Below are 26,384 nucleotides of genomic sequence, written 5' to 3'. Positions count from 1 at the left end.
TGCTGTGATGATGTTGCTTAAGGAGCCAACAACAGCTGACATTGGGCGAGAGGCGGGGTAAACCTTCCACAGTTAGCCAGTGTGTAAAATAAGATATTTACCCTGTTACCTCAAGAAAACAAACTTATTTTCTAGCAATAGGGTGAAAAAATACATTTTATTGCAAGATAATGAATATGATATATATATATATATATGGGATCAACTGGATTAAAAAAGATAATTAAAGCTGTTCTTAGCTTATATACCAGAAATAGACAGAGCCTATACAAAATACCTACATATTCATTGTTATTACATTCATCAGAAAAGTGTTCACAAATTATAATATATTGTTACACCTAAGTGGATCAGAAAAGCACAAAAGAACTTTTCTGAAGATGTGCTGTACAAGATTTATTTTCTCATTTAATTAATGAGTTATTGTGTCATGTATTGAGCTTTTATAATAATTATAATTACTAGTCATTGTTCAAAAAAGTTCAAGAGAAGTTCACTTCTTCAGAGGGTCAGAATGGCGTTCATCTTCTCTCCATGTGGTTGTGGACGGACTTATCAAAAACTGCCAGGAAGAAATCGGCGTCTTCCATCGTGATGCACATGGGGGGTTTGACACGAAAGGTCTGAAAAGGTGAACCATAAAGAAAGCGATTATTAAATAGCAGAGAAACTGATGAGCAGGACAGTGTTTGACCAGGTGAGGGGCCTTGTTCTTTCTCACACTGACGGCAGAGCATCACATCAGCCGGAACGATAAAGGGTGAAGTAATTCATAAATAAATATATCAGTAATTAATTGATTGTTCTTGAATTTAGTGTTGTTCTTTGTTTGTCATTGACTTTGAATACGTGTGAGAGCTGCATTTTACAACAAGCTGTAATTGTAGTTGAATTTACAGAAAAAGATGTTCTCAAAGATAAAGCATAGGTCTTGAAAAATGTGTTTTTCTCCAACAGATATTTATCACTAAGCTGCTGGTGTTTTTCGTGCTATAAACAAAAACACAAGACTTTTTTAACTAGCTTTCTGATAAGGGTGTGTTTTTTTACCACATGCAGACCCAGCGAATAAAAAATACAGAAGGTGAGGGCTGGTACCTGTCCATATACTCCTCCTTTCCCTATCAGGACCCCCATGTCCTTGACGTCCTCGAAGATCATATTCATTTCATCAGGAGGCAGAGGGTCTCTGCTGGCCTGGGGACGACAACAGAAAACGTGACTGTTGACATTTGAACGTTTCCTGTGTTTCATATAGGTCATTATACACACATATGAGACACTTGTAATTCCCTTCTTGTTTGTCTCCCTCACAAAGGTCTTCATAAACTTCAATCAGTCCAGAGCTCTGCCGCTCGCATCATTTCCAGAACCCCCTCCATTAATCGCATCACTCGTGTCCTTCAGCAGCTTCATTGGCTCCCGGTCAAACACAGCATTGTTTTTAATATTCTGCTCCTCACCTTTGAGGCCATCCACAGTTTCGCTCCTCTATACCTTTCTGAACTCCTGCACATGGACACACCCTCCCGCACCCTCAGGTCTTCTTCTTCCATCCACCTCACTGGACCACCTGCCCGTTTGACCACCATGGGATCTAGAGCCTTCAGCCTCTGGAGCTCTCTACCACCAGACATTCGCAACATTGACTCTTTCCCCATTTTAAATCTCATCGGAAAACTTTACTTTTTAAACAGGCATATTCTGTTTGATTGTCTTCCATTTTGCAAACTACATCTTTTATTCACTGTTCATTCTATTTAGTTTCTTGATGTTTTGATACATTGTTTTTTTGTTGTGTTTTTATCTCTGCCGTGTAAGGTGACCTTGAGTGCTCTGAAAGGTGCCTATAAATAAAATGTATTATTATCATTACGTCTACTTGCTACTTTTGTGGTGTTAACCACTGATATATGCACCACTTTGAGCAGAAAATACTGCAGTTACAGAGGTCATGAAGTTTGCATCACAAACCATGATGCCATCTGCCAAACCCAGGAAAACTAGAAGAGGAACATTGGTCAAAATAGCATCCTTAACAACAATGATACGGTATGATAGCAGAACAGGGGCCTCAACAATAACACTAAATCTGAGTCTTATTTTATCAGATGTTTCTGTAATGATTCCACCACTTGCAGACTCTTTTAAATACAATTAACAGAATCAAAAAGAAACGCGTTAGAAAACCAGTAGTGCAGTCACTGCAACTGGGATAGATCTTTTCACAATTCCAGACACTGGTCTGGCTAATGGTTAACTGGGTCACTGCTGAACCATGACCCCCAGCAGCACACATTACACAAACATGTGAGCGGAGGTGAGTGTGTCACTGCTGTAACAATCTCAATACCTTGTCTTTGACCATTTCCACACCGATCTGCAGGCCTTTCCCACGGACATCCCCGATAATCTCGTACTTTTCTCTGAGCTTTGCCAGTTCCGTCATCAGATATGTGCCCACGTTGAGGCTGATCTGCTGCGTGCCGTCCTCTTTGATTGTCTGTTACGTAAAAGCGATAAACACGGTATAATTCATTGTGCTTAAGTGATAAGGAAGCTTTGTATTTTCAAATAGTTGCATCCTGTGCCGATCAACAGGTCTACTGTAGAAAGACAAGATGAATTCTTACGTCAAGTACTGATGAAGCGACCGCACAGGCCATGGGATTCCCTCCAAAGGTGTTGAAGTGAACGCCCTTGGCAAATGAGGCGGCGATTTCTGGAAAACACATGAACCAACAAGCTCATACCTTCATCCACCGCTGCTTTCGGATTAAAAACTCTTCTAAAAACATATATTTGCTCTGACTACATACGAATAATTTGTGAAGGCATCATCTCTTCATGATCACTGAAGTGTCATCGACGATTATTTCATGTGGAGCTGTCCCTCTGAGCTAACTACGCTGACGAACTCTGGAGATACTCATTTGGTTTTTCTTTATGGACTTTTCATTTCCTTGTGTACCTTATCGTTTGTATGATAATATTTGATGCATCCTTCCCTGTGTCTCTTCCTCAATTTAGTTCCTTTCCGGTGATTCTTGGTTCCTGTCTTATTTCGACATTCACTTAATTTCCTTGGATCTGCATTCCCTTTTTTCCACCCTATGTTCTTATTTTTCAGTCACCAGCTCTCACTTTGCATCTCAAATCTAAATAAAAAATGGGTGGACTGAGGGGTCATCAAGTAAACTTTCAGAGAGAAATGAAAAAGAAATCAGTGTGGGTCTTTGCGTAAAGTCATTTGAAGGTTGATTACTAGGAGGGCGACAGCACTTTGCTACCTTAACAAATAAAAAAAGGAACAACCTATAATCACTCATTCGCAACCAGAAATAAGCAAAACAGATTGATCCTGTCGGCAGCGTGGTGTTTTCTTCATTATTAATCTAAATACAACCATCACAGCTCGTTGCGTTCCTGGGATTAGTGTCACAAAGCCTCTCTATAGCCTGTGCACTTTGATGCTAATGCCATATGTGCTCATATGCAACTGCTGTGCATCATCAGTGGTGAGTCATGTGGAGATTCACTCCTATTTCATTATGAGAGCACTTCTTCTTCCTTTCACATTCAGATTTTGCAAAGCTCTGCCTCAAAAGGATGATCTCTCTCTCACATAGCCCATCCTCTCATGCACTTTTGCACAAATGTCCTGTGCTACAGTTGAATCCTTCTCACTAGGGCTTGCTTCTGCTCATGCTGGTTGTAAAATGAACCAATAGAATGCCAGATATGATGTTGACCAATGAAACTGTCGCTGTCTTATTTGCAGACGTTTTCACTTTACTTCTTACAGTTCCAGAGGCCTGGACAGCTCACCCGAGCACATGCAGGCTGATGTCAGTCACCACGCACAGATCGTCCCACATATCTAGTAGCCTTCAACAGTGACTGAAAACAAATGGATTGGGAGGGCAGGGTGGGGCCTGCTCAGGTCTTGGTGGACCCTGTGTAGGGCAGAGGTTTACTAGAAGGTCTGTGCTTCGACCCCTGGCTCCTCCATTCCCCTCCAGAACGGAGGATAATGGGCTTATCCCTGGAGTCATCCCCTTGCTACGTCCCCATGCTTTGCCATCAGACTGGGTCGGTTAGTAAGGTGACGACATGAAGCTGTTCACTCCAGCTGGCTCACTGAATCTGGTGATTGGGTAATTGCTGGTCCCAGGCCAGCTTTGTCCTGTATTGGCGAGTCTTGAAAGAGAGCAGTGCACAATGCTCACAAGTGGTGGGGGTTGTTATCGTGTCGCAGTGTTGCAGTATTTGGCAGGAAGCTCAAACAGCATGATTGACCGCCCCAGCAGTTTTGTTACCAAGTACGCCTTGGCTGGTAGCGTAGATGCAATGATCATATTTTTTTAACTGTAGCATAATATTTGATCTGCCTAACGTCAGATAGTTAAAATTGTTTTTCTACAATTAATCTTTTTTCATTGTTAATTAATCTGTCCAGCAGTGAAGTAATAGCTGTTGTTTGGAGCCTGTTGATTCGGGCCCGACTCTCAGCTCACAAAATAAAGCTGCATTATTCATCCTTACTTGGGAAACCAAACAGAAACCGTTCATCTTGCCGACCTACACTAACAACACACTATGCACAATACAGTTGTAAGCAGGGTTTTTATGTTTCACAGGATTATCTCACCTGGTGTTGTAACAACAGCTCCCATTGGGAATCCATTGCCGATGCCTTTCGCCATCGTAACCATATCAGGAATGACGTCATGACCTTGGAAACCCCAGAAGTGGGTTCCTGTTCGTCCAAATCCAGTCTGCACCTGAAGAAGCAAAGGAAATTATAAAGTTTGTGTACAGCACAACACCACAAACTTTCCCCAGCAGCCCATTAGCACCTTGTATTCAAAAGCCTTGCAATATGGGGTTTGCTTTTTAGGCCCTTCCTTTTGGCATAATATACCAACTTCGCCTTGTTGCTGTTTTTAGCCTAATTCCCAGCAGCAACAGGCAGCTTTAGAGGGAAAAACCTCTAAAAACCCACAGTAAACTACTTGCACCAGTTAAGAAATACCTGGTGAACTTAATGGAGCAGATATTTCTTTGTTGATTTAAATCTAAACAGACCCTCAATGAAAAATAATGTGGGACTTAAATCTGCCAGGTTACCAGAAAAAAAAGTTTTCAAATTAATGAAAATATTGATTTGTGTCAAATGGATGGGAAATAGGGAATATTTTGCTACTATATTTTTATATTAACTTTATGGTTAGTTATTTGATGATAATATAATCCAAACCCAAAGATTTACTCCTATACTGTTCATATAAATAAATGTAATTTTTTTTCTAAATGTGGATCTGTTAAGCAAGTCAAATTTATAGTATATTTTGAATAAATACAAATACAAATTTTAAATTGTAAATAGAAAAACCATCTAAAAATATCAATAAAATAGATGTATTTTACCTCATCGGCGATGCAGACCCCTCCTCTCTCTCTCACAAGTGTATAAGCCTCCTTCAGGAAGCTTTTAGGGTACTGCACAGCTCCTCCAACTCCCTGTATATACCAAACACATTCACATCCCAAATTAAACAACACATACACTTCACAGAAGACTCTACTGATTAAATATACTCAGTAAGTGCAATTGTGTATTTATTTGCTAACAGTATATGACATGCAGTAAAAAATGGTAATATTCAATGTGTCAAAGCAACAGATCTGAAGCAGACATAGCTGTGAGCAGTATTTATAATTCCAACACCATATTTCTGCTCCACAGCAGAACGTGGTACCTGGATGGGCTCCGCAAAGAAAGCAGCAATTCGACTTGGGACACTGGTAGCAAACGTCTCTTTGAGCTGTCCGATGTACTGTTCATTTGCCATGCAATGACCTGTGGGATGAACAAAAACAAGACCTTTATATCATTTAGCACACACATTAGCATGCAAATTTAAGAGCAAACAGGGGCTATTTGAGTGCAAGGGCAAAGATGAGAAAACCTCTATACTCATTGACATTGTAAAGCAGAAGCCTAACTTGTACTGTTGGTGCGGTGGAGAGTGATACAAATAGCCTTTTCTCTTGTCTTCGGAGTGTGTTTTAAACATGTATGCCTGAATCCCTCAAAAAATAAACAGGGTTGTGTGTTTTATCAGAGGTGTTTTGCAGGCGAGCAGATGATGGACTGGTGGAGCCATTTAAATATCATGTGTTGATGGAATATTAAATTTCTAGTGACAGATGACTTTTTAGATGTTTCGACAATGCCAGGAGAGGAACTTGAATTTTGTCCTAACTAACCCTGCTGCTGTTTTATATTATACAATATAAAACAGATCAACATGGCTGTTATTGACTTATATTGATACATTGCAGCTGATTGCAGTTTGTATTGTGTATACAGTCGTTTTGATATTCTGATCTTTTCCAGTTAAACTCACTTGCTGAACTATAACTAAAATTCCTGAAAATGGCCAAAGGTGAAAGGTAACAGAGGTAAATGATCGACAGCAGGAGACAGTGAACTTTACACAGGAACTTCTAGAGTTTCTTTTGTCTCATTTTCAGGATAAAAACAGAGCAAAAGTCATGTATTCAGTCAAACCCAAGATTCAGTTTTTTTATGGATGTTGTGCTGCATTTAAATTCAAATTCAATAAAAATACACACAACCTCTAGACATGTTTTTATCTTCATGCATGAAGACATTATATGAAAGTGTGGTAAATGATTTGAAGGACTAATGCAAACATGACTGTAATGTATCATGATCTTTTTTTCCCCCTTTTTATAAGGACAGAGCGAGTGTGTTGAGCCATGTGTGCACGTGTTTGTGTACCTTGAGCACAGCCACAGTCTCTGATGGTCTGAACCGGAGAGTCCCTGCAGTGGCTTCCTCCCCAGGGACCTCTGAACACATCGGGACACATGGTCTGTTCAAAGGGAAGAAACCTGATCAGCTGGGTCAACCTGACAGCAGCAGCAGTCGCAAAGATATCATCATAAAACAATATATTTCAGATGAATCTATGGGATCATTGTAAAAATACAGGGGAAGTTTAGTGCAAATTTATTATTATTTCATTGTAAGACATTGTTGCATACATACATTTGTGCAGCCTGAAGCACCGGCAATGGGATATTTATATGCTGCGTTGGAAGTAAGACCAATGGTCTGTGGGCTGCCACCGTGATAAGATCCTCTGGAAGACGAAAAACAATTCAAAAATATTGAATGAATGTGAGAATATTTATACCATATATATATATATATATATATATTTATTTATTTTTAATATTCCTGATTAGAAGCTGGAATCATCAACCTTGTAATCTAATGTTTACTCGGTGTGTTTACACAAGTGTGTGCTGCTTCTGCGCCTCAAATAACAGTCTACTTGAATCACTGGAAAGAACAAACCAATGTAAAACCAATAGTTACAATGAAAACACTGCACATACATTTTAATCATTAACCTTCTATAAAAGTCATGTTATTTAAATCTTATGTAATGTCAAGCTATTACTATTACAATCAAGATACACAAGACTTGTACCTGAAAGTGATGATATCAAAGTTGCCTGTATGGAGTCGAGCCATCATCATTGCCAGGTCATTGGCTTCTGAGCCACTGTTGGTCAGATATACCACCTAGACAGGGAAACACAAAGGGAATAACATTTTTATTTTACAGTACATCTGGATCCACACGTAAAGTGACCAAAATCAGGAATCACACAGGTACCTTAAGAGGATCTGGGAGGTGGGAGGCCAGTTTCTCACAGTACTCGTGCAGAGGAGGGTAGACGTAGATGTTGGTCGTATGCCACAGTCTCTTCAACTGTTGCTCTGCAGCTGCCGTTACTCTCCTGTACATACAGACGTCAGAAATAAGACACATATAACATCAACACCACTCTTATTTATTTATTTCTGTGTGGAGATTGCATGTTCTCCCCATGTCTGTGTGGGTCTTCTCCAGCTTCATCCTGCATGCAGACTGGACTCAAGGGGACATGCGGTATAGATAATGGATGGATGAATGGATCTACTATCAGTTCGTGACCCAGTAAAGAACGAAAGATCTTACGGGTGGCAGTGGCCCACGCTGACTGTTGCCACGCCGGCAAAAAAATCCAAATACCGCTTCCCGTCCACGTCCCACAGCCACTGCATGTGTCCCTGGTGGACAAACACTGGCTTCTTATAGGAGGTAACCTTCATGATCATGGGGTTGCAGTTCTTTCGGCGGATCTCCATCATCCGCTCTTTGGACATACCCTGAACAGAGACAAGAGACAAAATACAAACAGGAGAAAAGGAGTCACGGTTTAGGCAGGGTGTTTATCTTTTGTTTTCCTTTATGCTGAGTTTGTCAAAGAGCTAGAGACACCGTGGTGATGTTGGGAGGATGTTGCTTTTACCTTGTATTCCTCTGGTTTGAAACTGCATGGGGGCATCTCTGGGATGTCTGTGGGGAGGTGTCTGGGGGATGCTTTCTGATATAATGCACCTGTGAAACCATTGTAATGGAAAGTTTATATTGTGAGGTTGAGATAACAACGCCTTTCAGGAGTAATCACATCAGAAAATCAGTCCCGGTGATGGAAGAACTTTAAGCCATGATTCTAACAGAACAACAATTCAACATGAGATCCATGAATGATGTTCAGTTATTGTTTAAACTGTTTCAGAGACATTTCGATTCAAGAGAGATCCTATTATACAGAGATGTGAACACCTGTTAGTATGATGACACAATACATTTTAGCAGGGCCACGAACACACACAGTTTTTACAACAACAAAAAATTACTGCTGCCAAGGCTATAGCCAATCTCGCCATGGTTAAAAAATGATTTTTAAATCAAGATCTGCCACAAAATGTACCGAATTCTTCCTCTGATCATGCCGCATCCCTCCAAAACTTTGAATGAAAATCAGTTCATAATTTTAATTTTTTTGTAATCCTGCTGACAAACAAACAAACAAGCAAAAACAACAATGAAAACAAAACCTCTTTGGTGGACTTAATAAAAAGAGCTGACACCATTAGTCATTCAACAGAAAAATAACAACTATTTTGTCAATCGATAACCTATTAACAGAAATGGCAGACTTGGCTTCAATATTATTTGATAGTTAATCAAATTAAATTAAACATCTGTGGGGGCTGGACAGTTGGTTAGCCAACATGAGGCATGTTGAGAAGTCACTTGTTTCTCCATAAAGTTGTGATTGCGAAAAAGTTGCAAAAAATTATCGAAACAGATTCATCAATATTTAAAAAATCATTTTAGAGCCCTCGATTATATAATTATAACTTCATGAAGGTGGGATTTATTTCGGGACTATAGTCTATATTAATTATATAACTGTAGCCACTTGGGTGTAATGTTAAATTGATATTTGACTTTAAACCGCAGCTGATTTATTTCTAAAGGGAATAAAACCCCACCAGTGATCTGGGTTCTCTGAGGCAGCGCCACACACCAGCAGAATATGGTTGGTCTCCATGGTAACTCACCAGTTGGCAGGTGGAATTCTGCGGACGAGCCGGGCGGTCGCCAGCGGGACGCTCCCATTAGAGCGCGTCCCCGGAAACAGGAGCCAACTTTATACATGTTGTTATTCCGGTGCAGAGGAAACACACACTCACACACACTGACACACACTCACTGACACACACTCACAGCCGAAGTGGTCTCTCGCTGTCACCAGTGTCTCAAAGTCTCTGCAGGTTGTAACTTCAGCTACTGTGAGAAAAGTCCAGCAGCCAATGAACCCGGTTCCACCCCCCCGTCACGTGTCACGGGATGCGCGCGCAAGTGTTTGCATAATATATTTACTTCATCTCAAATTTGTGTGATATTCAGTTCAACATCCCTCACGTCGTTATTACATAAACATTATTATAAACTGACATGTGTTGGAAGCCTGCACCAGAGACAGTCCTGCCTTTGTTTTGTTGGTGTTGTTTTCTTTGGATAAGGATGTTTTATTTATGCATATATTTATTTTTTGGCCACACTGTTCATAATTTTTCTTTTTCTTGCATTCTAACAAACAAAAAGACAACAGGCAATACAACAACAACAGGAAACAGGACAACATCCACAACAATAACAACAACAGTAACAAAACACTATCCACGACATAAAGGAGGGGGGAAGGGGGCACAGTGTATCTAACGTGTCAGCACCCGTGCAGATGATTATAAGTGGGAGTAGCTAGATATAGATGACTCGACAAAACAGATAGAATGCAAGCAGGGAGATCTCAGGTTGGCGGAGAGTGGAATCGTCACACATACAAGAAGTAAATGTGTGTTCTTGTGATTCTAGGAAGGATCTCATGGTGTCCCTGAGCTCACTTCTGTCCCTCTGAAGAATTTGAATATTGGAGCATTTCTCCCTTTTTTTTTATTAAGCTTTACAAACCAAAGAATCTATAATAATAATTAAAGAAATAATCATTACATAAATCAAAAAACAGATCGAAAATCAAAGGAAAGTATTTATAAAGTAGTTCCGCATCATCCATCTGCAATATTAAAATATGGACACGATATTATTGACCTATACAGTTTCCCTTTTGTTGCTGAAAGAAAATAGTCCTTCTGATTTAGTTAAATTATGAATGCAGGACTTCAAACTGTATTTGAGTATTTATGTAGTATCATAATGCTACTTCCAAATACCTAATCCACCATTAGTGCAACAATGCCTCCTTTGAAAAACAAGTTTACATTGGCAGACAATTTGGTTAAAGCAACATTTCTGACCAATTCTCAGCTCTTGTCATTTATTTATCAAAACAGAAACAATAATACACAACTGATTCAAGCTATGCATTCACAAAGATTCACTTCATTAGGCATTAGTGACTTAATTTACTTTCTGTGGTCATTCATAGTTTTTGTATGTTAAAAATGTTTCAATTTCTGGTTTAAAAGCCTTGAATGACAGTGGCTGTCTGTGTCAGAGGGTATTGTCAATCACGTTTTTGCCTCATTATTAATTATTAAAACCAGGTAATGATAACAAGCATGTACATATCAATATAGTACTTTGGAACCATATAGAAACACCCCAAAAAAATCACATTTGTACATTTATTACAAGCATGATTTTTTACGACGGGTTCTCCAAAAACCATCGAAGTTAAGTTTCAGATTGCATTTTGTGATCAGGTGATTGACTGTTTGTAAAGCGATACATAAAAACATATTTGTGCAAAAATTTTAAAATGGCCATACACAGCATTTTATCACTGTTAAACAGAGACGAAGTCACTTAAGGTTCGCGTTGCACAATGCCGAGCAATTACACTATTACACTATTTTCCAAAAAATACTTTTTTCAAATTTACCAGTCAAACAGCAGTGCAAGCAGTAATAAATGTACTGTACACAAAACAGTCTTAGGATGAAAAATACACCAATACATTCCCACTTTCTCAGTTTTCTTCTTGAAATGTATCTCTCTATATACAGTTTCTGTGTGGTCTCCAGCCAACAGCTTTGAGTTCAACACGGAGAAATTTGCACAGGGAAAGGGACAAAAAACGAAAAATAAATGCAATTGATGTTTGAGCTTCCTGTACTCTTGATTTTACACAAATAAATTAATCACAATGACAGCATGTAGTACCAGACATCTTATACTACCAGACATCTTATACAATCAATCATAAATATTTACTTTATAACTTTAAAGTTAAATTATGATTATTATTCACATCATTCAATCAAATTATTTTAGTTCTTTATCATGTATCAACTGTCTCTTAAATTAGATTTATGATAAATGGAAGAATAGTGTCGGTGTAACTGTTAATGTTTTTGCTCTTTTTGTCTGTGTTCCACCTTAAAACAGGTCTCACAATGTTCCAGACCTGCCTGTTGGGCTTCTGAGCACCTAGTAAGTAGTAAATATGGTGGCAGTGTCAACATAGCCACTCACTGCCAGGGTAGTGTCATCCCGGACTGGCGTGCCAGTGTGAATGCAGGCTGCAGGCTTCTGGTTGACGATGGATGACGGGAGGCAGCTCTCCGTCGCTCCATTCATCTCCTGGTCCTCACAAGGGCACCTCTCCGCCTCGTGTCCCGCCACCTCTCTCTGGAGAAGCAGCACGTTGTCACCGTTCACCCCCTTCACTTTGCTGTAGTCCTCCTCCTGGCGCGGCCGGGGGCAGCCGGCGCCACAGTCCGACATGACAGGCTGCAGGAGCACCATGTCCTCCTCATTGACCCTCTGGACTTCGACATACTCGGTGGGCCGGAGAGCAAGCGGCTGCAGAGCAAGCGGCTGCAGAGCAAGCGGCTGCAGACCAACGGCCGCTTGTTTGCGGCCGACGTTGGAGATGTTGACCTCGCTGTGGGCCTGGAGTTGCCAGAGGGCCTGTGTCTGGGGATGGAGTGAGTGATGTTTCTTGTCCCAGTAGCTTGGTCCTAGAGCCTCCTTATTGTTGCCATGGCCAGGCTGGGTGAGGTAGGAGGACGAGGAGCTTGGGGGGAACAGGCTGTCGGAGAGGCAGTGCTGTTTCGCCGTCTCAAGCAAGCTCATTTGGTTCAGTGAGCTGTACTGAGGCAGAGGCGAAAACACAGAAGGCCAGGTCTTCACCCGTCCACTGGACATGTCGGGGCTAACGATATCATCATGAGAATAGGTCAACGCACCCTCATTCCATTTTTTCTGGTGCCTCTGAGCCTCCATCGGACTTTTCTCCTGATCTGTTCGCCTCCCTTCCTCTTTTAACCTTCCGCACTTATCCATCAGCAGAGTGTGGCTGTCACAGCTGCCCCGGCCGGAGTCGTTGTCGTACGTGGAGCCCCCGGATTTGAGGCAGTTATCGTGCAGATCCTTGCTTTCCTCCAGCATCAGCTCCTGCTCCTCGGGGATGTACACCTCTAAGTACTCCACCAGAAAATCCTCACAGTTGGACGTGGTCGGGGGAAAATCAGACACCACCAGTGCACTGAAGATCTCCTCAGACTTGCCACTCTACACACAAAGCAGGATTACACTGAAGTCATTTTTCTTATTCAAACATCATCATTAGGGTCACATCATTGTCGCACGCATGAAAACATTGATCAGTGTGTTGCAGCTTTACCTTTAGAAGTTGTTTATCAAATCCTTTGATTTTAGGACCAGGGACAGGTGGCAGAATGCAATGCTTCAGACTTCTCACAAAAAAAAATTAAAAAAAATAAAAACACGATTATTATGAGGGCGTGAGAGCAGCAGAAGAAAAATCATTATAAATTATAAAATGATGATTAAAATAATGTTGTATTTTATGGTGAGTGTATCAACAAAATGTCTCGTTGGCATTAATGAGAAATAAATGTAGATAGCAATAATTGTCTAAATTAGAAAGCATTAGAATTGAACACTTCCTCCACAAAGCAAATTCCAAATTTTGTAAAAATTCGAAAATGTTAATACTTTTTTGTGTGCTTATCACAACAAATAAATTATTGTTATTCATCATATAAAGTAAATCAATATTTATATATGAATAATGTGGTTAAAAAGTAACATGCTCATAACAAAGGAGCATCTTTCATCTTTACGTCATGGGATTGTTAAAAAACTTAAAATAATCCAATATTGAAGTGGTGAACTTAAAAATAAAGAGCCTTAACCACAGCTGTAGTGGTCGTCTGTAGCATATAACACATACATTAATATTGTAGTAAACAACATTCCACCAAACATATTGCATAAGGAATTCATGATCCCTTTTTACCTGTGGCTGTTCATGTGTAACAACCACGCGAGGATGAGGAAGATGAAGGCACAAAAGACCGTGATGAGGATCCACGTTGACTTCTCCCGATGGAAATCTGTAAAGTAACATAATAACATAAGTGCTACAGCATAACATACAACCTTGTGCAATGGTGATGATTACTATTATAGGATGTTAAAGGAGTTTAATTCATAGGAGCATCTTTTGTCATTCTCATGGCTTGATAAGGGAATAGTATCATTGAAATTGATACCACTCTCAAACCTGTCTGTTAACATGAGGCTTGATTTCAGATAAGGTAAGCAGGGGCGTTGCAACAGTTTTGGGAAAGCTGACAATTGTCTGGGACGGCAACAGCAACGATCATTTTGTGAGGACCCTGACAAGCTTCTTAATTTGAAAGGTTTTGTTGAAGACTAGAACGTCTAAATGTGTGTGTATGATGTGTCTAGGCTGCTGTAGGGGGTTTGCACCAAAACTATACTACATTGCTATTATATATGTGTATACACAGTATGCGATGTGCATGGTTTGGTATAATATGTTTCTTCGAATGGGTTGGTTTGGTTTGGTGCAACCCCCCCCCCCCATGAGTTATTTTTCCCGGGGCCCCCAGAGTCCCTTGTAACACCCCTGATGATTAGCTTAGTTAAGACTGAAAACAGGACATGAGCATGCCTGGTGAAAAATGTTTTGTTGCCAGCGCACTGCACAACCAAGAGTTGCAGCTGTTTTGACCACATTGCCGCTCTCTCTGGAGGATTTCAGGGGCCTTGGGAATACTAAACTGCCCAACAACAGTGCAACCAGGAAGAAGTGTGCATTACCCTCAACGCTCCAGTGGTTCAAGAGTGGATGAGTGCAATGCATTTTTTCAGTGTGAAAATGGCACATTATAGTAAAGGAGTGAAATGTTTGAGTTTGGCACATGAAAACAACCACTATGAAACCACAACATCCTATGTTTAAATGTTTGTGGTTTACATGGATTAAACAAATGAGATATGAGATATATCGATGATCTCATCAAGTGACATGGCCCATTTCCTGTAATGTTCAACTTCTTCTTCAATACATACATTATATCTTACTGGTAAATGTTATAGTGCATGTGATGTCTTACAGTCGGGAACTTTGACGTCGAAGGTGGAACTCCATTCACTCCAAAAACCGTGATCGGGCTTACAGCGCACCTGGACGTGGTACGTACCACCTGACCGCAGACTGAAAATATTAAACATCTTCTGTTGTCCTGCAAGGTGCATCTGGAAATACAATACGACACAAATCACACCTCCAGTCAGTCCTTCAAGCTCTCATTGTAAATGTATGGTACACCAAATACAATTTTATGAGGAATTTAATCAAAACTGGGCAAAATTGACCACCCTGTCAATACACAGATCAAAGGTCAGAAGCCATAGTTAACTGCAGTACAGTGCCCACTAACAGGTGGCTTGACCTAAGATGTCATTTTTGAAAACATTTGAACTCCCTCGGGCGAGTAACGAGCTGCGTACCTCCCACTCATCTTCTCCATCCAACCTGATGCGGAGCTCGTAGATCAGAGTGATCCAGCCGGAGCGGGTGTCGGCCTTGTGTGGCGGTTCCCATGACACCCGGAGGAAGGGCCAGCCCTTGTCCTCCAACACAGTCACCGCTACCTTCTCTGGAGGATTAGGCTTGACTGAAAAGGGAGAGAGAAAGTTTGAACGAGACTTTTTAAGGGATAATGTTTGACACAAAACTCAATAGTGACGGTGTAAGGCCACAGGTGGAACCCATAGACTGTATATAAAGATGGACGACTTCCTCCCACTATCCAGAAATTCAGCCAAAATATCCGGGATTCAATTGCTGCGAATGCATGCGCTTGACCAATCATGAGTCAGTGTCAATCTGTCAATCATGATATGTTACCCTGTTTTTATAATCAAAACCAAAGTTATTGGAAAAATCCACACTTCAATAAACATCAGTGGAATAAAATCTACCTAAAATGTCAGAAGCCATATTGGAGAAAAATGTATTTCAAATGTACTTTGACTTTTTAGTTTGGTCCATGTCCCATCCACTATCATGTAGGAGACGGGCTTTATGACCTACACTGCAACCGGCCACAAGATGGCGATCAAGACACTTTCGCTTTCGGGGAGCAGTCATGTCATCCATCTTCATATACAGTCTATTGTTAAACCACTTTGTTTCCAGTTTGTGTCTTTGTCTCTTTCTCTGTGTAAAAGTAAACCAACGTACACCTCCAGTGACTAAACTGTGTCACTGCAGGGGAGACTTTCCAAAACGTGTTGACACTTGTGGGACGACATGGTCGAGATTAATGTTAATATCTGATCTTGTTTATCTTCTTGGAGACACATAGTTGACAAATTGTGAGGACAAGGGTTAACGCATTTTGCTTAGGACTGATAATCTTATCAGGTCAGAGCAACCACGAGCAACAAAGGGAAGTTGCAGATTAGCAGCTTTAAGGACAGGTCTTTTAGTTCTATGACTTTATATTTGTTTGTTTTTTACATTTCATGAACCAAACAACATGTATTTGTACTTTACAACATGACAGCATGGGACTAATTCCATTCCTCATACAATATTTACATATCGTTGCATAATATGAAGTAGGTCTACACAGTATTTATATTTAATCAGTCACTAAATAAAAGAGAAACAACGGGATTATTCTTCATTTTTCTTGTCAACAAATTCCATGAAAAGGCTAAAAACCTTTACTTAGTCTGTGTGTCTGCCGCTCTCATCCCCATTTCCTATTTCTACCTAATTTGAAAATGGGACACGAAGACATTGAAATAGAAAAAGGAAAAGCAATTTCCAAAAACAGATGGGCACTGTAGATTTTGAAAATGTAATTTGTGGGGGGTCTATTTTCAGCCATGGATTAATACGTATTTGGAGCTCCACTGAGTATCTTTGGCAGCATGATGGCGTATGTGTGTTGGACTTAAAATAAACAGCAGTGTCCGTGTTGATTGTAATGAAGGAAGGCGCCAGTCAGCTGTGGCCATGTCACGTGTTGATAGGGTTTGCCGTGGAGAAATCAATCAATGCATGTTATACTTATCCTTTAAATCACCCGCTTATCTTAAACTTCATTTCATTATAGCCACCCATTTGTCGGAAGTTTCACAAAGTAGCTTCTCATTTTAAATCTTTGGCATAAAAAAACACGCTTTTAATCCTCAAGTGGAAATTTTGTCTCCAAAGAACGCAGACAACAAACACGAAACAAGCGGCACACGTTCCCTCACCGATGTAGACCACATCTATGTCCACGGGGTCGGAGAAGGTACTGCCGTGCGCGTTGGTGGCCACCACAGTGATGTTGTAGTTGACCCAGATGGACGTGTCGTTCTTGTTGAAGAAGCAGGAGTTCTCCCCGGCCGTGTGGTAGTCGGGACACTCGTACACTGTATCGGAGCTGCAAGAGACGCAGGGGAATGGCATGTAATGTAATCACATGCATTGCTGCATTTCCAGAGAACAGCATGTATTCCTCATGCTACAATTCCTGAAACTTGTATGTGTGTGTGTGTGAGTGTGTGTAGGACAATATAAGACAAAAATGGAAGAAAACGTTCTGAGCCACAAAGAGTGGACAGCTACCGTAGCTACTACACTTGAATATTAAGATTAGATAAGATAAGATTTATATTTAGTAAAAAACTGTCCTGTTATGCCTGTGTCTTGTCTTACATTGTATTTTTTCTTGCCTCCTACACAACTGTCTTTACTGCGCTTTTGCTTCTTCTGCTTTGCTTCTACAGATGTTCTACTTTCGAGAAGTCACTGAAAACATCTGACGTGGGGTATGAGCACTTGACCACCGCTTCAGGCACTTGGGTTCAAATCCCAGTAGGCGCTTTAATGAATGCCTCTAGGACAAACGGGAGCCTGCCGTTTACATAGTAGCAGCGACTGTTGCTGATTGGTCGGAGGAGCTGTTCAGCAGCAGTATACATTTACCAAAAGGTTAAGCCCCTTGCTGTGATGCAAAAACAGGCTATAACCTCCCTAGGCTGATGGCAGGGGTAAAATAAATTATTATTATTGTAAAAAATCATTACTAGAAATATTGGCAATGGCTTTATTTCAAAGAAAATGGAGGAATAATAACAGCTCCCACACATACTTTAACTCATGTAATGTATCCTTTTGAACAGCACTTTAATGTTAAGAATTTATATAGTTAGACATTAAAGCGACAGATTTAAAATCTCTGAGATCTTTGATAGTCTTTTCAGAGCAGTGGGTTCTACAGGAGAGTAGAGTCTGTTATTATTGGCTGCATTAATTGAAAAGAATTACTCACAAAATATTATCCATCTAAATAATCATTTATGCAAACCTCAAATATATTTAAATAACCACTCCATAGCGAGGTCACAGATTTGCTGTCATTCACGCAGGCTCCAGTGTGATTGAATTATGATTCAAACTTCTGCACCTTCTCCATAGCTGCTGGATATCAAAAGCCAAAGATTTCTCCATCCTGACATTTCATACATAACACTTGATCATAACAGTAATGGAACGGAAAACGTCCCCTCCTTCTGTGTCAACGCCCTATGAGCCCCACACGGCTTTCAAATCCAAAGCCAAGGGAACAACCGGTGCCACATAACTCTCTGCAATCTTTATCCTCTTACAACCGTCTGCTGCCCTCAGTGCTGCACGACACCAGGTAGGCTGCTAACGGACAAGTGTGCTAACACAGAAGCTGTGTCTCAGTTTAGGGGCTGCATCCTTTGGAGGCTGCATTTGCGACAGCACAGTCCCATTTCAAAGGCTCCTCCTTCAAAGGTGGCCGACAAATGCGTCTTTCCAGCCTCGAGAAACGAAGGCTAAAACGGGTGGACCCTTCCCGGCCCCAACCTATCCCATGATTCATTACCCTTCATTGACAAATTGTTTTCCAAAGAGGTAATGGTGGCAGCCAGCAACAAGACGTGATGCACAAACATTACATTTCAACGTCAGCTACCGGTACAGATGTTTAAAAAGCCCCAAGGGGCATTACAACTTTCTTGTTGTGTCCAACATCAGCTCTGTTGCTATAACAGCAACAAGAGCGGGACAAGCTGGTGACACTGATCACGGAAATCCTCTGAACAGACCGACGGATCAGCCTTTGCAGTGTACATGGCCAATAAAGGAGGCGGTCTTCGTGGGCCGGGTAGACCGCGCCCTCTGAAGGGTGTAGCCCCTGAATTAAGACACAGCTAAAGAATGTGAAGATAACCAGTGTCGGCCATACTGGTTCTACGCTCTGATCTGCCTCTGATATATATATTAAGATAAGTACCAAACCAGCTGCTCATCCATAAACCTCACTGATGAACATACAGGTGACTGCTGACAATCCATCCATGTCACTTATTCTACAGTGAATGTGCTTCTGCATGAAACTCACTTCTCTTTGCGATAGTACAGGGCGTAGGTGGTGGGCAGCCCCCGGTCAGATCCTGGCTCCCACCAGCAGGTGAAGGTCTCTTTTTCAGGAGAACGACATCTGGTCAGAGCAGGTTTCTCCGGAGGGCTGATGCCTAAGGAATGTGTAAGAGGAGGAAATTAAACTAAATACAAGGTTACACACATAACAAGGTGTATTTCATAACAAAGATAGAGAACTTATGCAGTCGCAGACAGATTCAATTTTGATATGAAATGTGCAAGATGTGTAATAAACCACAAAAATATCCAACAATGTTACTCATCATCTTTTGATTGGGCAGCTCTGGTTCCTGTACCAACAACCACACACCTCCTTACTCAGGAAGATACTGAGACACTTACTTGTTCCCTGTGCGTGCGGCGTGAAGAACAGCAGCAACAACATCAGGGCCGCTCCCGAGACGTTCTTCATCGTGGCACCACAAAAACCTTGGCTGTTGGATGGGAAACAAAACAAAGACAGGTGGACAGGTGAACTGTCAGCTCAAGCCACATGATCCACAGTGTTTGCAGCAGCGGTTCAGGTCCTGTGTTCAGTCACAACATGGTTGCAGGAAAAATGAAAACTGCCTGGTGCAGCAGTGATGTTTTCTCACTGTCTGACACTGAAGTCATACGTTCGACTAGAATGGTGCTCACCAGAGTGCAAACCTCAACAGTCCCCTTATGAAACATTTCAATTCACTAGATATAGATTTTTATTTTGAAAAAAAAATGGTACCACACCAAAATGTAATGGGATCGTACTTGGGTGATGCTCCAACCCTTCACAACATTTCTAACAAATCAGTTGAGCAGGTTTGGCGTAATCCTGCTAATCAACAATAAACGCAGATAAATATTTTTATAAAACATTTTTACCTCCTTGGCAGAGGTGATAACAAAATAAAGAGGAGAAAAAAACATGAACTACAATGACACTCAGTAGAGCACATTCCTCTTCAAACAGTCCCAGTAGATGTTAATCAGGCTGCACCAAATTTCTCACACTATCAGTTCCCTAAATATATTTCTTTCATCAAGATCCATGAATTATTTCCTGAGAAATCAATCAAAAATGCCAATGTTAAAGAAAGTGAAACCAAAAAAATCCTATATACACCCTGTGATCTGGATCCGCACCAAAATGTAGTGGATTCCTCCCTGACCCATACAGCATCCTCCCACCAAGCTTTGTGGAATCTGTCGAGTATTTTCTGCGTAATCCTGCTAACTAACAAACTAACAAACAAACAAACGAACAAATAAACAAAGGGACTGGGTGAAAATATAACCTCCTTGGCAGAGGTAACGAATCCTGTCATTTACATGCACGTGCTAAACAGTAATAATCATCATAGTAATAAAATGGCACAAAGTCTGAAAGCAGAACAGTTAAATGTGATGAACTGAAAGAAAGAACGTTTGATGTTTCACTGAGGATTAAAAAAACATCCTCTCTGTTTCAGACTACCTCTACCAGCTGGCACATGCAGCACAACTGATTGCATAATCTGAGTTAGGCCGTTTGCCTGGACAACAGAGACACATACGGCTGGTTACACCCCCCCCCCCCCCCCTCTCACATGCTCTGTCACATGCTCTCTCTCTCTCTCTCTCTCTCTCTCTCTCTCTCTCTCTCTCTCTCTCTCTCTCTCTGTCTCTCTCTCTCTCTCTCTCTCTTTTCCAATCACAGATGAATTGTTGCCGTCAGTTGAGGATGTGACAGGATGTGACATATTGAAGAGAGCGAAACCTTTTGACCAGTAAAACGCTTGAGTGTGAACAAATTGATATTCTACTCTTCAAGAATGTCTAAATTAATCTTATTGTGTCCTCAAAATATCATTTATCATATAATTTCATTAAGATCCATGAATTGTTCTCTGTGAAATCAACAAAAATGCTCAAAAATATCTTGCATTGTCAAAGAATGTCAAAAATCCCAGATGTGCACCAAAATGTAATGGGTTCATCAGTAGTTAATGGGCAACTCTGCAACTCTGTGGTTGTATTTTTATTTAAGCCAGTGAGAAGTCATTATTCCCTCTGAAAAAATAATAGCTCAAAGTGACATTTTTAAACTGGGCCTAAAATATTATAAGCTTTTCTTGTATGTCCTGTCTCTGTTCAACAGAGAGACATATGTGAGGCATATGTGTTTCTAAGAAAACACAACACTGCATAATAGACTACACAATTTTTTGACTCAAATTTTTAAATATTTAATACACATGTATTCTTTTTATTTCTTTCACCTCTTGTAATCTCTTTACTTTTTTTATTCTTCTGTTATCATTCGCTTTTATTTTGATTGAAAATGTGTTTTACTCTGCTTTCTGATTTTAAACTAATTTATTTTCATTGGTCTCTGTGTTGTTTAAAATGTCTCTGTACAGCACCTTGCATCAACCTCTGCCTATGAACTGTGCCTTGCCTTGTATTTACATTGTAGATTAGTAAACACTTCTACCAAGGCCCAACAGTCCCCTTAAATTCAACCAAGCTTCACCAAAGTACAAACCCCCTAAATGTGCCTGACTTTGTACATCAAGATCTATTAATTATTCCCTTGTGAAAATATCAAGAAAATTTCACATGTATCCAAAGGGAAGTGAAAAAGAATCCTGGATCTGCCCTTTTGTCCGGATCTATGTCACATCCTTCTACCAAGTCTCGTGGAAATCCGTTCAATAATTTTTGCGTAATCCTGCTGACAAACAAATATAAAAACAAACAAAGTGACAAGGGTGAGAACGTAACTTCATTGGAGAAGGCAATAACATGCTGCAAGGCTGGTCAGGGGTGTGTTGTTATACTATATCTACGCTTATACTTTATTTGAACTCATTATAAATATGTTTTGCCACATGATCATTAAAACGACACTTGCTTTCATTTTTCATTTTTAGAGTTCCTCAACATCATGAAGCCTTTCGCCGATTGACTGCAATCAACTCTTCATTTTGGTGTCTTAATTTCAGTAACGTCACCATGATCTGATAATTGGCATTAAGGTCAAGGCACTGGATTAGCTTCCTGCTGCATATAGCCATCTTACGTAATGCGTAGCCCAAACTGAATTAAGCTGCTAAGCTGGGAAAGTGCTGGCCAATAGTGCGAAGCTCTTCTCTCAAAGATAATAATGGTCTGAATGTTGCCTTTAAACTGTGCTGTGGGGTTTCCCATCAGGCAGGAGAACATCAAATGTCAAATGTACTTTTAGTTTAACATGTGAAAATGACAAACAGGGGCAGAAATCTGATTGGCCCCTGAAGCGACACTATTCTGTCAGTTGTCTTTTTTCCCCCATAAACTAGTCACCTACTAATAATACTAACACTACATATTACAATTTGTTATAAGACATTATAGTTTCTAAGCTTTTGTGTTTGAAGTGGGGACACTTTATACATTTTATAAATCTATAAAGTCTACACAGTCGTGTGTTTCAGGTTTATAATAATGTACTTTTTAGTGCAAATAAAGTAAGCTAATGATGCTGTTCACAAACTGGATCATAAATTATTTAAAGATTGAATGGCATTCATACATCCGCAAAGGTCCAACAGTCCCCTTAAATTCAGTCAAGCTGCACCAAACTTCACACAACTATACATATCAGTTCCCTAAATGTGAAAGCTTCATGAATTATTACACTGTAACTCGTCAATACCCTAATGCCTAAAGTGTAAACTCCCAGAAAGCAGAACAGATCTTAAGTCTTAAAATAAAATTTTGCAGAAATATAAAACTATAAAAACCAATGAGTGTAAAAAGTGTAACGAAAACGAAACAGTCAGGACAATGATACATTGTGGTTTCGACATTTAGTCCCACCGCTATTTACAAAGCACGACAGAAATGTGTGTCATGGTTCTCGCAGCTCTTGAAGCGTCAAATCGGCCAAATCAGAAATTACAAATACTATACATTACGATTCCTAAATTTGACCATGAACTGTTGTACAGTTTGGATGAAAGACAGCGTGTGACAGATAGCATTTAATCACTGGTTGCAGAGAAACACCTTGACTTGAACTCCTTCTCACACTAGAACAGACTAAACCCACTAAAGGAAAATAAAAACCGGTTTGCTCACCAGCATCAGAGCCTTTCTAGGAAAATGTTTGAATAGGGGAAATCAACAGGCAACAATGCCCTGAACTTTCAATTAAAATTTCATGACAACGAAACTGCAACCATAAACACACGATTTTCATGACCTGTTGCATTTTTGTATTCTGTTTAATACATTTAAAATAGCAGCAAAACCTAAGCATTGATTGAAAACCTGAAGGTTTTCTAATTCAATGTTTGGCAATGAACATTATTAATTCTAGTGGCTTCTAGTGTAGACTTTTCTTTACTTTATTCAATACTAAATAAAACCCCAATATGAAAAAAGGGATATGTAGGATTAATATGTGTACACTGTAGCAGATGATATAAGATATAAGCTTAACACAAATTCACATATTCAGGTGTAGTTCTCTGACATATCTGTTTAAAAATAAGATTTTGTGTGTGTGGGCGAGGCTCAAGATATAACTGAGAGCTACTGAGAGGGTTCAAAATGCACAGAAACCTAATTCAAAATGGATCTATGTGACAAAAACTCTGCTCAGACACCAACAATGTGCTGTATGAATAGACAGCCTACAAGTAATAAAAGTGCATTTACGACAAGAATAAAATTGTCATCGCACCTTTCACATGCGAGCATCAACCAATTTATAGCTCCTGCCATCAGCTACTTGCAGTAAACCAAACAAAGTCGTAAAAATCAACATTAACCACAGCTCATGTCCTGTTTTTGCACTGTTCAACGACAGTTATTGCAACACGCTTGTAAATGTGTTGGGTTATTGCACTTCTTGGGCAACCTACAGTAAATCTACTCACACACACAGTAGAAAGAAAATGACGACAGACAACGCACCCTTCGCTACCTGCAGCGATAATTTTCCCACGGATCTTGGTCCGTCAGTTAAGAAATAGGTTAGTCAGATAAGAACAATAGGATACTTGCTTTTATAGTTTGACGCTGCTGCCTATTATGGTTCTTGTGTTTAGGAGGGAGAAATAGTGTTTCTTCATTCAGATAAAGTCATTTTGAGAGCGACCCCCAATACTTTAAACGACACATGAGCCCGGTGAAGCAATAATTGCTTTTTTCTTAAAGGTAAAAATGCTGAACGTCTGATTTCGCCTATAGACTTTATATAAGGACTTAAATTAGTTGTAGCGGCCATGTGCTTCTCTGATGGTGGGCCTGATGGAATTACGACTCACCTCAAAGGCTTGGTGTCAGGTACATGAAGTGAGTAATAACCGTCATAAGGTTGAGACCAAAATTCCTTATCATGAATTACCACCACGGTGCCAACTTCATAAACCATGTTTTGCTTTAAAAAACATTTGAAACCACTCCTAGTTAGCTGTAGTTAGCATTCAATGCCCAATCAATGTGTAATAAGGTCCTGGTGCAAGACTAACAGTGGAAAAAGTCAGTAAGCTGCAGGCAGCGAACCGTTTTAATCCAGTATTGAGTTGATCAGCTTGGTGCTATAACAGCCAATGGCCTCTTTCACCTCTTCCTAGCCAGCCTAAAGGTTAAATAGATGTGCAACGGAGGAGCGGGTCACGACCAGGGAAATCCCATTATACAGCTGAGCTGACACCCCCGTGCAGCCGCATCATCATCATCCTCCCACGGTGAAGGAAATCTCCTGCCAATCTGTCAGCTGTCAACCTGGGAATGTGTGCATCTTGATGCAGTAAAAAAACAATAGGAGACTGATCACACTCACTTGTTCTGATTCTACATTATACCAAACTGTGGGAGTTATTTTATGCTATATTTTAGGATCACTGACCATGGAAACTGAATCAGAGTAAACTGTAGTTGGTATTACTTATCAGTATATATAGGACAAATGAAGTCGTCACTATGCACAAAGGTGTTGCATATTATTGGGTCTCTATCTCGAACGGTGAAATGTATAATGACCATGACTGTGTCATGGTCATTATACACACACACAGTTGTGTCTCCATGACTTCAGAGGACGTTGCATTGTCATTGATTTCCTATAAACTTACTCCAACCTTAACCATAGTTACTACTTACCTGACACTTACCCTTTCGCTAACTTTAACCTAACCTAATCTTACCTAAACCTAACCTTAAAACATGTTGTCACCTCCATATTTAATAGTTTACGTTATGGAGGGCTTGCTTTTTGTCCCCACAATGTGACTGTTCAAACAGATTTACAGAATCAGAAAGTGAAGTCCAGTCAAATAATTTCCTCAATTTCCCAAAAGTGTCCTCACTCACAATGTACACACACGCACACACGCACACGCACACACGCACACGCGCGCACACACACACACACACACACACACACACACACACACACACACACACACACACACACACACACACACACACACAAACAATATAATGAATTAGATACATCTTCACCCTCAGGGCAGCTCCTACAAACAATTAACAGATTTGACTCCACAGATCAACATTTACTTCGCCTAAAGTTTGTTGTGAAGTTTATAGAACCATGAAGCCTCAGATCAACCTCACAGCCTCGATCAGTGACTACAATCATTGAGACCATCTTTCTCTGTGTGTGTGTGTGTGTGTCTGTGAAACTTACTGACAGGAGTGCGTCTCTCCCTCCGTGCCTCAGCCAGCGGAGTTACCGACTTGTGTAACTGGTTTACCGGGATGACAGGAGACGAGTGCGCGCACATAGCCGGTCAACTGAGCCCCGCAGCAGCAGCCAGTGAACAAACCGAGCATCCCCTCTCTCCTCTATATCCCCGATCCATCCCTGAGAGGGGCGGGGCAGAGCAGCCCGGCCTCCGCATATAAACCCCGCCCCCCTCCCCCCGATCATCCCACACAAACTACATCCTCAAATACTGAAAACAAACTGGAGCATTGTGAGCTTTAAAGTTGCCTGATGTAACATGATGTCAATGTAGATTATACAGTTTAACAGGCTGCTTCTTCTCATTATATCTGTGTGGTGCTGTTTCCTCCTTGTAAAAAGGAAATTCTTGAGCCATTAAACAGAATATATTGGTCTTATAATAGAGGGAAGGTTGTGCTACACATAATATTTAGAGGATGATGAATGGACTTAACAAAATTCTATTTTT

The 26,384-nt window shown here is 40.5% G+C and overlaps 2 protein-coding genes across 5 annotated transcripts; both read right to left on the bottom strand.

Moving 5' to 3' along the window:
- Nucleotides 1-132: 132 nt before the first annotated feature.
- Nucleotides 133-9,761, bottom strand: agxt2 (alanine--glyoxylate aminotransferase 2). Its single transcript, XM_034602355.1, has 14 exons — nt 9,500-9,761; nt 8,398-8,486; nt 8,064-8,254; nt 7,719-7,842; nt 7,530-7,624; nt 7,082-7,175; nt 6,812-6,905; nt 5,763-5,863; nt 5,431-5,523; nt 4,652-4,784; nt 2,634-2,722; nt 2,354-2,503; nt 1,099-1,197; nt 133-623 (listed from the first exon to the last, which is right to left on the bottom strand). Exons 1-14 carry the CDS (start codon nt 9,594-9,596, stop codon nt 522-524), a joined length of 1,551 nt encoding a protein of 516 aa, XP_034458246.1. The 5' UTR covers nt 9,597-9,761; the 3' UTR covers nt 133-521.
- Nucleotides 9,762-11,418: 1,657 nt separating this feature from the next.
- Nucleotides 11,419-26,034, bottom strand: prlra (prolactin receptor a). 4 transcript variants are annotated; one of them, XM_034602353.1, is made up of 10 exons: nt 25,877-26,033; nt 19,561-19,652; nt 19,178-19,319; nt 17,016-17,185; nt 15,252-15,418; nt 14,855-14,996; nt 13,729-13,825; nt 13,090-13,162; nt 12,304-12,977; nt 11,419-12,273 (listed from the first exon to the last, which is right to left on the bottom strand). In XM_034602353.1, the coding sequence occupies exons 2-10, from the start codon at nt 19,628-19,630 to the stop codon at nt 11,892-11,894; spliced, it is 1,917 nt and encodes a 638-aa protein (XP_034458244.1). In that variant the 5' UTR covers nt 19,631-19,652; nt 25,877-26,033; the 3' UTR covers nt 11,419-11,891. The 4 variants fall into 4 exon arrangements, with proteins under 4 accessions (XP_034458244.1, XP_034458241.1, XP_034458243.1 ...); XM_034602350.1 differs by having other exon boundaries at nt 11,419-12,977; nt 25,877-26,034; XM_034602352.1 differs by having other exon boundaries at nt 11,419-12,977; nt 13,090-13,159; nt 19,178-19,310; nt 25,877-26,034.
- Nucleotides 26,035-26,384: the final 350 nt, after the last annotated feature.

Source organism: Hippoglossus hippoglossus, chromosome 12 (assembly GCF_009819705.1).
Source record: "Hippoglossus hippoglossus isolate fHipHip1 chromosome 12, fHipHip1.pri, whole genome shotgun sequence".
NCBI lineage: Eukaryota > Metazoa > Chordata > Actinopteri > Pleuronectiformes > Pleuronectidae > Hippoglossus > Hippoglossus hippoglossus.
This window is presented reverse-complemented; position numbering and strand designations above follow the sequence as displayed.

What these genes read in the sequence shown, in the direction of transcription:
- agxt2 (XM_034602355.1), bottom strand. Translation starts at nt 9,596, where the DNA reads ATGTATAAAGTTGGCTCCTGTTTCCGGGGACGCGCTCTAATGGGAGCG. An exon ending in AGCTGTTGTTACAACACCAG is followed by an intron (nt 2,723 to 4,651) that starts GTGAGATAATCC and finishes TGTGTTTTCCAG; the next exon opens with AAATCGCCGCCTCATTTGCC. An exon ending in TGGAAATGGTCAAAGACAAG is followed by an intron (nt 1,198 to 2,353) that starts GTATTGAGATTG and finishes TGTCGTCCCCAG; the next exon opens with GCCAGCAGAGACCCTCTGCC.
- prlra (XM_034602350.1), bottom strand. Translation starts at nt 19,630, where the DNA reads ATGAAGAACGTCTCGGGAGCGGCCCTGATGTTGTTGCTGCTGTTCTTC. An exon ending in GCCGCACGCACAGGGAACAA is followed by an intron (nt 19,320 to 19,560) that starts GTAAGTGTCTCA and finishes CTCCTCTTACAC; the next exon opens with ATTCCTTAGGCATCAGCCCT. An exon ending in CATAGATGTGGTCTACATCG is followed by an intron (nt 15,419 to 17,015) that starts GTGAGGGAACGT and finishes CTCCCTTTTCAG; the next exon opens with TCAAGCCTAATCCTCCAGAG.